Raw genomic sequence first — 15,073 nt, 5'->3', positions numbered from 1 at the left:
CGACTCTGCTGATTATGTGTGGCCCACCTTAAACCTCGCCGCTTCTCTTCCTTCCTCACTCTTGTTCTCTGGCTGAGCCTACTGTATTCTGGAGACTAGAATGGGTGCCATACACACATTATTTCTATTTCCCTAACCCCAAAGACAAGCATTTTTTTTTCCAGTTTACAGTTTCAAAACTGGAAATCCTCCAGTTAGTGTGTAGTGTGCTCAAGTCTCAGTGGGCCCCATCAGTCACTGCACAAGGAAAGAAACCCACAAGCATCTGTGTCCCAGTGCTTGTGACAGGCATCCTGGGAGCATTTCTACACTTCAAAGCACAAAGACTGGTTGCTATGGAGTCACATAAGAACAGAGTTAACCTCCTCTAACAGAGGCTTCTAACTGCAAACAGGTAACACAGAAGCTAGCCCCAAATCTGTATTAACAAATTGCACAAGAAAGTTATAAAAATATTTTATTGATGTTACAGAAAAAAATTATATATACTGAAACATTATTAAAAGTACATATGTTAAAATATGCTAAAACCAAATAACTTATATAATGGTAAAATCCAAAGTAGCAGGAAACCATAAAATGCTTCTGTTTGTCCTCTCCCTAAAAAGCTGGGACAAATATGAGCTACCCAGTGACTATTAAGGTGACAACACAATTCTTTCATACTTGTGTCCAGTCACCTTATACAAGGGCAGCTGGCCCTGAGTGTCTGTAAAACTGTGGGCACACTGTGCTCCTGTAAAGGGCCACCACTGTCTCCAAAACCTGACAGAGTCACACAACTGCTAACAAATCACTTGAGAACACCCAAGAGAAAGTCATTTATTCTGATTTCAACAGCAGATTCAGAAAGTCACAATTTTCCCACAGAAACCATTCTTCAGAGACACCCGTGCACACTAGGCTTCTCCTTCATGTCAAGGGCACAAGCTGGAGGCTTTGCTCCCTTCGAATGGTCATGTTCTTAAGTCTGGAAGAAAACAGGATTTATGTATCACGTGAAACATCTTAAGCTCATGAATTTCCATTTAAAAACAAAGCACATGTGACTGGAGCGATGGTGTCGTGTTAAAAGCATTGGCTGCTCCTGCAGAGGACTGGAATTCAATTACCAGCGCCCACATGAAAGCTCCAACCCCAAGGGATCCTAAGCCTTCTTGTGGCCTCTGTGGGTTCCAGACACACACGTGATGTACATACACACATACAAGCAAACACTCATACACAAATATTTAAAAAAGTTAAAAAAGGGCAATAATGTTCATGCCTGCCAGCACCACACAGTTCTCACCACCAACCATACACCCAGAAACATGGAAATCAGAAGTACCCAAACATCTGGAAATGTAACCAAACATCCAGAGCCCAAGATCTCAGCCACTGTGTTGTGTGGTTTACTGGTTTTGTTTGTTTCTGCTGGGGCGGGAGGAGAGCCGAGGTTAGCCAAAGCTTGTGGGAATAAGATGATATATGGAGCCTGAACTTCTTAAAGAGACATGCTTACAGAGAGAAGGGGCCCATGAATCTCAGCGGTCTCTAGACAGTGCAATGCTGGAAGACAATGTCTGTGTCAACATGATGGTGGCGAGCAACTCCTGTCCAACTAGCAACAGCAGGATCAAGTGCACCTCTTTCTTCTGATTCACACTCCCCCATGAGGGCTGCAGAGTATACCCCCTCATCAGCTGGGAGACCCGGTCCTCAGTACCACCATCACTCAGCTGATGACCCCCATTTCCTGAGCCCCATTTCTCTGTCTGCAAACCATCCTGTTGAGCTGATTTTCTCCAAATTCAGATGTGAGTGGAAAGAAAGGGGGGACTGTCTTTTTCACCCTGATCACAGTATGACCATTCTCAGTACTGCACACAGCATGTACTGATCACAGCATGACCATTCTCAGTACTGTACACTTATTCAACACATATTTATCAATACTCCCAACTAGGGCAGGGGTGGGGCGCTCACAGGGACACATAAATTCTCTAAATAATATAAAGAGAACACAATTTTTAAAAGATTTATTTTTACTTTATGTACATGAATGTTTTGCCTGTGAGTATGTATATGCACAACATGTGTGTCTGTTGTCTGTGGAGGCCAAGGTGTTAGATCTCCTGGAACTAGACTTAGAGATGGTTGTGAGTCCAGTGTGAATGCTAGGAATTGAACCCAGGTCCTCTGGAAGAGCAACCACTGATCTTAATCAGTGAACCACCTCTCCAGCCTCTGAAAGGAATTGTTTTTAAAAAGGGCTAGTGCACCCATCTATCCAATAGCTACAGAAAATGGCAGAATTTGTCCCAAATGGTGTAAGATCGACGTTACTCCAATCAATCCAGCAGTCATCCATACCACATAAAATAGCCGCACGTGAACTTATCCGCAGTAAGATGTGCACGCTGTGAGTTCTGTGGAAGGTGGTGCCGTCTCTGAAAAATGGGGACTTAGAACGACACCCTGTGAAGTTGGCCTCTGTCCTTGCAGCTGTGCTCAGTGGTGATGCGCTCTGGTGCAGACACAGCAGGAAGTGATTCCTAGGCAGTCTGTCAGAACTCTCAGGAAGTGACAGCCAGCACCCTAGGAATCTTACCTTGAGCTTATCCGAGAAGCGAGATGAACATCACGAGCCCCATAAACTGAGTGAACAGCAGCACAGGAGTGAAGAAAGACCACACATTCCACAGAGCCAGGTTGAAGCTGGAAGAAAAAAAAAAGCAAACCGCTGACAACAGCAAGTAAGATGACACAACTCTGTTCTGTTCCATTCTAGAGTCTGGATTTAAGGAGCCGAGAGTGTCTATCCATGAAGTCTCTTTAGACACAGCACCACCACAACAATGCCACCACTGCTTCAAATAGTACCCGGGCCTGGGATTGCAAGAGCCTCTCAAGTCTCTTGGTTACTGTAGCAGAATATTTGTTTAACTATGCAAAAATGTGCTGCATTTGTTTAACGATGTAAAGATGTATTGCAATTGTTTGATTATGTAAAGAGCTTTGCTATTTTACCTTGCCTGCCTAAGAAGCTGACTGAGCTAATAAAAAGCTAAATGGCCAATAGTGAGGGGAGAAGGTATAGGCAGGATGTGCAGGAGAGGAAGCGGGAGGAGGAACTTAGGCTCAGGGAGAAAGAAAAGGAAACAACAGGGAGAATGTCAAGAGCCAGCCAGCCAGAAAGGGAGCTTCCAGTTAAACAAAGCTCTCTGCCAGGCCTGAGGTCTTAAGGCTCGACTCTCACAGACACAAGGAAGGAGTGGAGACAACTGTCAGAGCCGCACAGAAGACAGCCGAGCTGCTGCCTGCCAATTTGAGGTTTGGTTCACATGGTCAGAGAATGCTAGAGGTGCACAGTGGGGAAAAAAAACAACTTTTAAACAGGTTACAGTGTACATAGGTGCTTAAGGAAGAAAAGAAAAGAAGTTTAGAGAGTCATAGGAGAAAAAACAGAATAAAAATAATTAAGTAAAATCATTAAAGAAAGAGTAAAGTGTTAAGCCACGTAAAGATAGCTTAATACACAGGGCATCTGGATCCTGTAGGGTGCTTTGTTGACTTTGAATTTTTGAATCCTAATGAGCAAACAAACTGTTGAGAGACATGGGATAGCAAAAGGAATTGCTGAATTAAACTAGTCTAGATACTTTAAGGATATCTTAACTTTAAAATGGAATTCATAAAATGTATTGCATTGGAGAGAGGTTATGCTTTTGTTTCTACAGGAATTGAAAGGTTGTGGATGCCATCAAAATTAATAGAGACCAGATTTGATTAGGTGAGACCTCCTGAAAATCTTGTCTACAGACATAAAGAAATAAACCTAGAAACAGACAAGTGACGTGGGAACAGCTCTTACAGTGGATGAGACGTGATTGTATTATTTACATGCCATCCTTTCACAAGGCATGGGTATAGGTTTGGTCATACAATGCAAAGAAACTTATAAAGCTGATAGATGCCTTTTACCTGTTCAAACATAAAACAAAAAAATCATCTTTGGCTGGCTGTGTACAACACACAGTCTGTACTTGTATTAATGCAGATATGACTGTTACCTTTGAAAGTTTGTGTGTTTTCAGAGCAAGGTGACCAGACACCAATGAAAATGGGTAGCCCAGGGGATCCAGCCTTTCAGAGTGCCTCTGTTACAGTTTCCTTTGAGTTCTGCTTTCAAAACAACTTCAAGGCTGCTGGCTGAGATTGTCCAGCCTCACAGACTATTCTAGTCGGACTTCAGATAAGCCTTGTACTTTCCCATTACACAGAGACTGGAAAACAAATGTTATAGCTAGTTTTCTTAGGACTTGACCATTATCTCAATTTTCTCAGGGTCCCCTGGGGACGCCATCACCCCCAGACAACAGGAAGCAGTCTAGAGAACACACCCACATTTATTCCCATGAGGAGGGGTGGGTGATCTTTGGTCATTCAGTGGTTTAGGGATGTTTGTCATCATTTAGTGGAGATATAGGAATACAGGATTAAAAAAAAAACAACTATTCATCTCAAATATTTTATATTGGTATGGATTTTTGTATATTGACACAAATTTAAGGTTATTTTTGTTATACCATATATGTGTTTCTACTGTTGTTTAAGGTATTGTACCTCCACAGCTCATTTAAAAATGTGTTACAAAGTTCTAGTCCTTGAAAGCTATTATTACAAACTATTTGGGATAATTTAAAAATGTAGATTAGTAGTTTGTCATCCATAACAATCAAGCTTGTAGTCATGTTAGGTGTTTTTTCAAAGTTAAACAGATAAATTTTAGATAGATAGGTGATATTCAAACATTTCAGAGACCTACAGAATATGGCATTTAAGATGCTTAATAACCTAATGCTTTCATGATAGTGAGACACATTTGCTCCTGGCAGTACCAATCTTCTTACTAAAAGGATGATGAGTGTCAAATAACCTCCATATGGAGCTCACTTTCAGTGTGGCAAAGCTAGCCATTTGGGCAAGAAACTGCTCTTGCCTCAACTGTTGAGAGTATACTGTACAAATAGACAAGCAGGACACAAAGGAAAAAGACTGCTAAACTTTGCCAAGACAAGGTGAAATGGTTCTTCAAAATCCCTGCTTAATCCAAGGGTCTGTCAGATAGTCTATGATGGGACACCTCCTTTAGCCAATGACCTTTAAGAAGCTGAACCAGGTTGGGGCGTGACCTTTTGGGTCACCAGCCCACCCAGCTCTCGCTCTCTTGTTCCTGCACTCCACACATTGAGGTTGGACCCTCATTTCTGTCCTGTGAGTTTTCCCATTTGCAATAAAGAATAATATTGGAATCTTTTGGAGTTATCTTGGGATGATTTGATTCACGTTTCCCCCCATTTTTTCACATTCAGCTACAATTATAGGCCTGTAGGCTGAAGATGGATGCGCCAATGTTGCAAAGGAACCTTAAGTGATTGTCCAGAGAGCCAGCTATTTCTGTCATTTCCATAGTTTGCGAAGTTGCTTGCTCTGCATTTCCTGTTTACTCAGGTAATAGAATGTCCCTCTCGGATCTCTAACGGAGTTGAAGACAAGACAGTTATAGTTTTCCCTGTTACCAAATTCAGAAAAGATACTTACATTAAGAGACTTAAAGTTTTAAGGTTGAGAAATACAAAAGCTTAAATTGTTTATCTAAGAAAATGTTTTGAGATCTAAAAAGATAATGTGAGTTTGGTAATAGAAGTTAAGATAGAAAGTAAATTGCATATACAACTTTGGACTTAAGCAAGATAGGAGAGGTAATGGAGTATTTTCTCTGTATTTGCAAAGCAAATGAACTGGATATTGTAAATGTAATTCTTCCTTGATAATTGTTCTTATTGTGTATACTCTTACTATGTTAAACCTAAAATCTTTCTTTTTATTTAGACAGAAAGGGGGGAAATGCTACAGAATATTTGTTTGCCTATGCAAAGATGTGTTGCATTTAATTATATAAAGATGTGTTGTTGTTTTACCTTGCCTGCCTAAGGAACATGAGTGGTCTAAGAAAAAGTTAAACAGCCAATAGCGAGGGAGGAGGTATAGGCGAGACTTATGGGCAGAGAGTGTAAGTATCTTTATTTGGGAAGCTGGCTGAAAACCCAAAGAAAATTCCAACTACAAGTTAGCATGTGGGATGAACCACAAACTCAAAATGGCGGCAGCCTACTTTACCATCTCGGCATCATCATGAAAAAGAAATGGCGTACACAATGCTATGAAATCTTCATTGCAAAAAAACAAAAAAAACAAAAAAACAGTATTCTTGTCAACAAATGAAATAAAACACTTTCTAAAAGCAAGGTTTCAATGACTGAACTGATACGAGCAGAAGCTACCAGGGAAACCCATAAAAAATTAAATAAGCTCTTCCATTAGCTATGGGTTTTAATATAAAATCCTGGATAGATATGGAAGTCAAGTAACCACAAGCCACTGGTCTAAAACTAATCAGACATTTCTTGGGATGCTCCCACTACAGGAAACAAAGTAAAACAACCTCGCTGGTTCACCCTCACCACGGAAGGGGTAATACTGACCTCACAGTGGCGAGCAGCACAACTACAGCCAAAATTAGGTCAAAGAAAGTGCATTTGTGCAGAATATACATATACCTTTACGACTTTTACAAAAAAGCAATCTACAGATTCAACGCAATGCCCGGCAAAATTCTTCAAAGATCTCGAAAGAACGGTACTCAACTTCATTTGGAAAAGCAAAAAACCCAGGAGAGCAAAAAAAAATCCTGTACAATAAAAGAACTTCTGGAGGTATCACAATCCCTGACTTCAAACTCTACTACAGAGCTACAGTACTGAAAACAGCCTGGTACTGGCATAAGAACAGACAGGAGGACCAGTGGAACCGAATAGAAGACCCGGATATCAATCCACACATCTTCCAACACCTAATATTTGATAAAGAAGCAAAAAATATCAAATGGAAAAAAGAAAGCATATTTAACAAGCAGTGCTGGCATAACTGGATATCAACATGTAGAAAAATGAAAATAGAGCCATATCTATCACCATGCACAAAACTCAAGTTCAAATGGATCAAAGACCTCAACACACTGAACCTTACAGAAGAGAAAGTGGGAAGTACACTTGAACACATTGGCACAGGGAACCACTTCCTAAATAGAACCCCAGCAGCACAGACACTGAGAGAAACAATTAATAAATGGGAACTCCTGAAACTGAAAACCTTCTGTAAAGCAAACAACATGATCAACAAGACAAAACGACAGCCTACAGAATGGGAAAAGATCTTCACTAACCCCACATCAGACAGAGGTCTGATTTCCAAAATATACAAAGAACTCAAGAAATTGGACACCAAAAGATCACATAATCCAATAAAAAAAAAATGGAGCACAAACCTAAACAGAGAACTCTCAACAGAGGAATCTAAAATGGCTGAAAGAAACTTAAGGAAATGCTCAACATCCTTAGTCATCAGAGAAATGCAAATCGAAACTACTCTGAGATTCTATCTTACACCTGTAAGAATGGCCAAGATCAAAAACACTGATGACAACTTATGCTGGAGAGGTTGTGGGGAAAAGAGAACACTTCTGCATTGCTGGTGGGAATGCAAGCTGGTACAGCCCCTTTGGATGTCAGTGTGGCGATTTCTCAGAAAATTAGGAAACAACCTCCCTCAAGACCCAATAATACCACTTTTGGATATATATCCAAAGGATGCTTAATCATGCCACAAGGACATGTGCTCAACTATGTTCATAGCAGCTTTGTTTGTCATAGCCAGAACCTGGAAACAACCTAAATGCCCCTCGACCGAAGAATGGATAATGAAAATGTGGTACATTTACACAATGGAGTACTACACAGCAGAAAAAATAACGACAGCTTGAATTTTGCAGGAAAATGGATGGAACTAAACATTTTGAGTGAGGTAACCCAGACACAGAAAGACAATTATCACATGTACTCACTCATAGGTGGTTTTTAAACATAAAGCAAAGAAAGCCAGCCTATAAACCACAATCCCAGAGAACTCAGACAACAATATGGACACTAAGAGAAACTCACATAGATATAATCCACATGGGAAGTAGAAAGTAGAAAAAGATAAGATCTCCTGAGTAAATTGGGGCATGGGGACCTTGGGGGAGGATTGAAAAGGGGAGGGGGGAGAGGTAGGGAGGGGAGCAGAGAAAAATGTAGAGCCCAATAAATATCATGGGAAAAAAAATTAAAAATAATAAAAACTTTTACAAAAATCAGAATTTATTTTACATAAAGAAAAGTTGAAGAGCTGAAGCTTCGCTTTCTCTAATTGAGAGATATTTTTCTATAATTTACAGGTTTTTCTTCAGTGAACAAGTATTTTTTTTCCTAGCCTCTCTTCTTCACCGAGCACCTGTAAACTTACAAAGGTGGATTCACTTGGCACCGTGTGAGCATAAAACTAGCTGTGTGTGCAACAGGAAATGGGTTGAGCAGCTCTGGCGTGTGCACACTGTGAAAGACATGTAACCTTGAAAAGGCTACTTCTACTGCGGAACAACGACAGGCTACACTATGCCACTAGGCACACAGGAAAAAGAGGATGGGTGTCCTGCAAACCTGGATCAATAGCTCCAAGATCTTGCAGAGATACAAAATCTCCAAATGTTCCACTGCCTTGTTTAGAGTACCATATCTGCAGATGATGTACACCTTCCCCGCACCCTTATGTCATAGCTCTAGGATCCTGACAGCACCACATGCTGTGAGCTGCTACACACGTTTCTATGCTGGTTAGAGAACAGAGAGAAGACTGCATGTGCTCAACAGACGGCCTTCACTTTGGGGACAGTGACTAGTGGAATCCATGGATATGGAACCCACAGATAAAGACAGAGACAGCTCAATCACTTGGATAGAGTGTGAGACTAGTGAAGCTGGAGGTGTGTACACCTGGGTGATGCACACACACGCAAGTGCAATGGAGAGCAAGAGTGTTCTTAATGGCATCCTTCAAAACAACACAAACTACAAGCAGCCTGGCTGTGTGACTGCACAGCAGATACACTAGGATTCAGTTACACAGAGGGATGACAAATGGCAGTGAACAACTGCTAGGGGAAACAGGTGACCAGCACCCACTTCACATATGCAGTTAAATGTACAAATCGACTTTTCTAAAGTTCAAAACACAGACAAATAAAACAGTGCTTATTGGATGCAAAAGTCATGGTCACAAAGACGGGCAGCATTTGCATGTGGCAGGAAGGTTGAGGTGACACTGGCTCCACTCCTCCCTGACCTACGTGAGATCTGTAGCAGGGCTAAAATCATGATTATTCATTCAGCTGCACTTGGTTTCTCTTTCGTGTGTCTTATCCATCACAACGAAAGACCCTTAATAAAGAAAACACAGAGTATGTTCAGTGATCACATCTGTGTCTAAAGTAACTAAGGCAGATTAAGAGAAAGAAATTAAGAGAGGAGACCCCAAAGAACAGAGTACCCGGGAACCCCTTTTCCCTGGGATACCCTGTTGCTTAATTTAGGTTCTGGGTTACGTTCACCATTACCTGACCACAAAACAATTGGTTTTCACTCACATTCAACTTTTCAACATCCACTCACCAAATTCCTGCTGCAATGAAAGTTGCAGTTGTGATGGGCACCAGCGTCGGGTACTTGACATCATATTCTTCAATCCCGCGATACCATTCCAGATAGACTATGCAGTAAAATGCGACTGACAGGCTGACAAACAACAGGGTTCCGCCAAAGAGAAACCAGCTGTGGAGACAAAGGAAAAGAAAGTGCTGACAGCACTGGAGGAAGCAGTGGAGATCTCCACGGCCTTGGTCTTCGGATGTGTGGTCATTCCTTTGCCTCTAAGAGCACTCTATTGAGGTCAGGCCTATGGTTTCAACTTTCTCTCATCCCCAAAGCCCTGCCCCAATGTTTGATATCTACACTGTCTCTGCCACAGAAGGGCATGTGGTCCCAAGCCCCCTACTTACCACTGTGGCTGATCCAACACATCATCGGTGTGGAATCTTTTTTAACGGTCACTTGTAGGAAAGTCTAATAAAAGGGCACAATGTAAAGCTCTGAAAAGCCTATCTTCCAGCACAGGCTTACAGGCAGCACTCCCAGGCGTCCTGACATCCTGCATACGCATCTATCTACCTGGCAGCACTATGTAGCCGGTAATGACCATGCTACAACAGAAAATGAGCTTCTGGAATCAGAAATGCCTCCGCCTCCATACCACACCCACCCTGGGCTCATCCTGAGTTCTAATTAAGGAAGAAGCAGCTGCTGAAGCGGCAGATTTCTGGTCCTCTCTCCCAGCAGGTTCAAAACCAGCTGAGAGATGTCACTGACAAGAGTTGAGGAAAAAATATGGCTTTGGAGAGTGGTAACAAAGCCTTGGTTGACACTAAATCCCACAGACCAACAGACTTATTCCTAGATTCCAGACCACAGTGAAAACCTCTACCCTGTTAGTGTTGCCTCTGCAAAATGAAAGCAAGGAAAACCAGAAGAGTCAGCCTCTTTCAGGAAGAAGACACCTAAGACAGTGGTGCTGGGTTCCAGCTCTTCATCTGCAACTCACTCAGACAATCACAAGCCCATCAGGGAATGGTGAACAAGACGACGGAAGGATGGGAAGGGAGCTTGGTATTTAAAAAACACCTCCTCATAGAAGAGCAAGTGGCCTCTTCCCCAGGACTTAAATGAACTCCCTCATGCCTCACAGCCTTGACAGCTTGTTCCTTCTGCCTGTTTGGTTTCTTCCACAAGCAGTCTATGACCTGAAGCCTTCCTTGAGGACTGTATTCCCATGATTCAGCAAGACCAAATTCCAGTCTCCATCCTTTATGGCCCTACTGTTAAGTCCAGTCACCGCTCTTGGCACTAAACATAGCCCTCATGCGCCAGTTGTGACATAGCCACCATCACCCTCTTTTCTGATATCTGATGGCCTCCAAACTGTTCGCCCACGATCCACAACTTCTGCTCTATGGTTGACACCTGGATGAAGAACAGGGCTCCCCAGTCCTGGGTATGAAGGGATATTTGACACCAGGACTCAGGCACAATCTCACGACTCCTCCCATTGACCATCAAGGCAACTCTGAGTCACAGCCTCTAATCACCCCCTTCTTAACTACTCTGAAACACACCTTTCTCAGGCCACAGCTCTCACTCCTCCTCTAGTCCTCAGGCCTTTTTTCTCCAGCCTTCTGAAGGAACAAGGGACAATTTGAAATCACATATATTCAAGGTGCAATGAGACGGTCTTCTGTAGGGAACATCATAAAACGACTGCTAAAAGCAGCTACTTGACACATCTAGCCCATCACATAGCTAACATGATATATACAGGGGTTGCAGGAAGGGGAACATATGAGAGGGCCATGTGAGACACGAAGAAGACACTTAAAGATCTGACATATGGTGCACCCCCAGAACTTACCAGAAGTGAAAGGCTGCACCCTTTCCCTACGTCTTCATCTTTTTTGTATCAACAGCAGCTGCTCCAACATCACATCTGACAGAAACTAACAATTAACTGGATTTTGATGTGTGTTTCTGTGTGTGTGTGTGTGTGTTGTGTATAGGCTGTGTGTCTGTTGGAAGCACTTGCCGTTACAAGTATGTCAACATGAGTTGTGTGTTTGCAAGTATGTGTGTGTGTGTAGGCCGGAGGTCAACACTGGGTGTCTCACCAAACTTAGAGTTCACTGATTCAGCCAGATGAGTGGCCAACAAGTCCAGAGATTTCCACGCTACCTACCCAGAACTAGGATTGCAGGCAGACACCACCAAACTGACTTTTTTTTAAAAAATGTATATTCTGGGGATCAAACTCAGGCTGACATGCTTGTCAAGCACTTCCAACTCAGCCATCTTGTCATCTTTTAACCATTCTGAGAATCAACTGACGATACCTAACATGAAGCAACAAGGTTGTTTTTGTTGTCTTTTTTCTTTCTTTGGTTATTAGAGACAGGGTCTCACTGTGTGGCTTTGGCTGTTCAGGAACTCACTCTGTAGACCAGGTTGACCTTGAACTCCCAGAGATTTGCCTGCCTTTGCCTCCCGAGTACTGGGATTAAAGAGTACTGGGATTAAAGGCACGCACCACTACGCCTGGCGAAACAAGGTTCTCTTACCTATTAGTGTGAAAATTTTCTTTTAAGGTTTTAAAGAAGTCAACATAATAGGTCACAACGATGGATGCCAAAATCCAGAATCCAGAATGAATGTTAAGTCTTGGAAGAGGTTTCTCCTTTTTCCCAACAGCTTTGGAGGTTTCTGCAAAACATGGGAGATTTTGAGCTTTGAACTTAACTGATTTTTAAAACCATATAAAGCCATCTCCTAGCACTTTCCAGTACCTAGAATCCCTCCCCCTATAGTGCCAGCTCCTTTGGCAAGACAGTCAAGATAAGTTTGTATGGAGGGGCAGAGATGTAGCCCAGTGGTAAAATACACATGCTTAGCATGCATGAGGTCCTGAGTTCTATGCCGAGAACCAAACAAGCAAACAACAAAAATTGCAGATTTACATTTGCTGAAATATTTAATAACAGCTCACTATAAAAATACACTCATTGCCGGGCGGTGGTGGCGCACGCCTTTAATCCCAGCACTTGGGAAGCAGAGGCAGGAGGATCTCTGTGAGTTCGAGACCAGCCTGGTCTACAAGAGCTAGTTCCAGGACAGGCTCCAAAACCACAGAGAAACCCTGTCTCGAAAAAACCAAAAAAAAAAATAAAAAAATAAAAATACACTCAATATATTAATTATTCCTTCTAAATGATCTTGGAATCACATTTACACCTTCATAATCTTTTGGATACAGCAATGCTACACAGAAGTATGGGAATTTATTTCACATTTCCTCTAGGAAAGAAAAATATCAAATGTATGGGGATGAGAAGGTTCAGGGGGTAAAGTGCTTGCTGCACAGATATGAGAATCTGAGTTCATCCCCAGCACCCACATAAAACTAACATGGCAATGGACATCTCTACCCACTGCTGGGTCAGAGACAGGTGGATCCTAGGGCCAAGGGAGACCTGGTCTCAAAAAAAAAAGTGAAGACTGACAGAGGAAGATACACAGCGTCAACCCCTGGCTCCAAAAGTGCATGTACCAATGAGTGTAAGTCCACACACACACACACACACACGCACACACACACAAAGGAAATGCCAAATACAATAACAGTTATAGCAAACTATTTTACACAGACATCAGCTTTTGAGGCAGCTCAAACATGGAATGGCATGCCAGAGCTCTGGTCTCAGACAAAGCATGGCCTACAGTGAGAGGCAAGTCATCTCTCTCTGCCAACAAAAATGAGGGAATCCTAGCACGCCCTCTCTGTATAGTCATAAGCAGGCCGCTGGTCTCCAAGTGAGGTTCCGCTCTGGATTCCGAGAGCACTAAGCATTCGGACAGTTAGTACTAACACCCGTTCTTGAAGATACTCTCAAAATGCATGTATTGTCGTGTCTTGGCACAATGTTGCCAGTATTTTGAAAAGCTAATAAATGAACAAAGGTTTTACAACATCCAGATCAAATATCTCTAAAATGAATTGTCTCTCATCCCTACAGTTCTCCAGCCTATAGGCAACTAACATTATCAGTTCCTATGGAATTCATCCTTATTTTGTGCACCTACAAGCAAAAATACATCATGAGTTGTAGTTTGGACTTAAATGATGGCATGCCATACATTGTTCTGCGCTTCTCTCCGAAAACCGCTCACAGGGATGTATAAAAGCCTACCTGGTCTACAAGAGCTAGCTCCAGGACAGGCTCCAAAGCTACAGAGAAAACCTGTCTCGAAGAAAAAAAAATATGCCTGGTGGCACAGACCTTTAATCCCAGCACTGGGGGTGGGGTAGGGGAGAGGGACGGAGACAAGAGGATCTCAGTGAGTTCGAGGCCAGCCTGGTCTACAAAGCGAGTTCCAGGACAGCCAGAGCTGTCTCAGGAGGCAGGGAGTCTATCTGATATACCTGGGAGAGATACATCTAATCTAAATGTATTTAGCTACATTTCCGCTAGGCATTTCCATCCGTGCCGTGTTACAGGCAAAGCTGAAATGAAGCATTGCACACGTCTTTGTATAGGTTCGGGGATTAACTCTTCAGATTAAGAAACTACGGTTGGTTTTAGTTTTAAAGGATGTAGCCAAACCCCTGTTAAAACGGCTCGCCTCAGAAGGCGGAAGCGCAGCTCAGGGGAGTACGCGAGGGTTCCAAGACCTGTCGGGCCCTGGACGGTGCCTCACAGTCCTACTTGGGGAGCCCTGGACCAGAGCCCGTGGAGCCTCACCTGACGGTCTGGCGTTGTCCTCTGAGTCCAGCCCCGCTTCGGAAGGAAACAGGTAACGGCGCCGGAGCTCCTGCCGAGCCCACCGAGCATCCATCTCGGTGCCTGCCAGTGCGACGGAAGTGACATCACGCAGCACTTCCGGTGTCAGCTCCTAGGGCAGACTCGGAGTCCTGATTGGAACTGTATTCCTTTGCGATTTCAGTTGGCCCAAAAGAATCCGCGCTTTTGCGGTTTTAGTTGGCCTAGAATTTTAGAACGATCCCTGGCCTCAGGAGCAGTGAGTCCCGGGGGTTATTCCGATCTATGGAAGCTCTGGACGACCAAAATTAGCCGTGCTTCTAGCTGCGCGGCCCAAGAACATCTGGTTTCCAGCATCTAAACACAGAAAAATAACCTTCTGTCCAAGCCTGGACTTCCAAACCCCTGACTCCTGGCTATTCCTGCTCTGTAGTATTTGCCCTGCCCATCTACGATGGTTTGTAGGCAGTTCCAGGAAGAGCAGGGAGAAGTGACTGAGGTTAAAATGAATTTGTCCCCCAGCTTACCAGAAAGCAGGATGGTGACTGGGTTTCATGCAGTATTCTGAACCCCAACGATAAGATTTTTGTTTTTTCTGACAAATACCTTTAAGGTTGTTTTACAGAAGCAGAGAGTTTCACAAGCTTCCTTGGGCAGTATGCACTCAGAGTCAGAATCCCAAGTTCTATTTTTATAACCTGGATATAAAAAGAGCATGCAGTCGGACTGTGACTCTGC

General features: G+C 43.0%; 1 protein-coding gene across 2 annotated transcripts; it reads right to left on the bottom strand.

Annotated features, from left to right (window-relative positions):
- Positions 1-440: 440 nt before the first annotated feature.
- On the bottom strand, positions 441-14,433 carry Tmem128 (transmembrane protein 128). 2 transcript variants are annotated; one of them, XM_057772243.1, is made up of 5 exons: positions 14,318-14,433; positions 12,140-12,281; positions 9,591-9,749; positions 2,594-2,700; positions 441-970 (listed from the first exon to the last, which is right to left on the bottom strand). In XM_057772243.1, exons 1-4 carry the CDS (start codon positions 14,409-14,411, stop codon positions 2,601-2,603), a joined length of 495 nt encoding a protein of 164 aa, XP_057628226.1. In that variant the 5' UTR covers positions 14,412-14,433; the 3' UTR covers positions 441-970; positions 2,594-2,600. The 2 variants fall into 2 exon arrangements, with proteins under 2 accessions (XP_057628226.1, XP_057628227.1); XM_057772244.1 differs by lacking the exon at positions 441-970 and adding an exon at positions 977-2,432.
- Positions 14,434-15,073: the final 640 nt, after the last annotated feature.

The sequence above is a fragment of the Chionomys nivalis genome, chromosome 6, assembly GCF_950005125.1.
Source record: "Chionomys nivalis chromosome 6, mChiNiv1.1, whole genome shotgun sequence".
Lineage (NCBI taxonomy): Eukaryota > Metazoa > Chordata > Mammalia > Rodentia > Cricetidae > Chionomys > Chionomys nivalis.
This window is presented reverse-complemented; position numbering and strand designations above follow the sequence as displayed.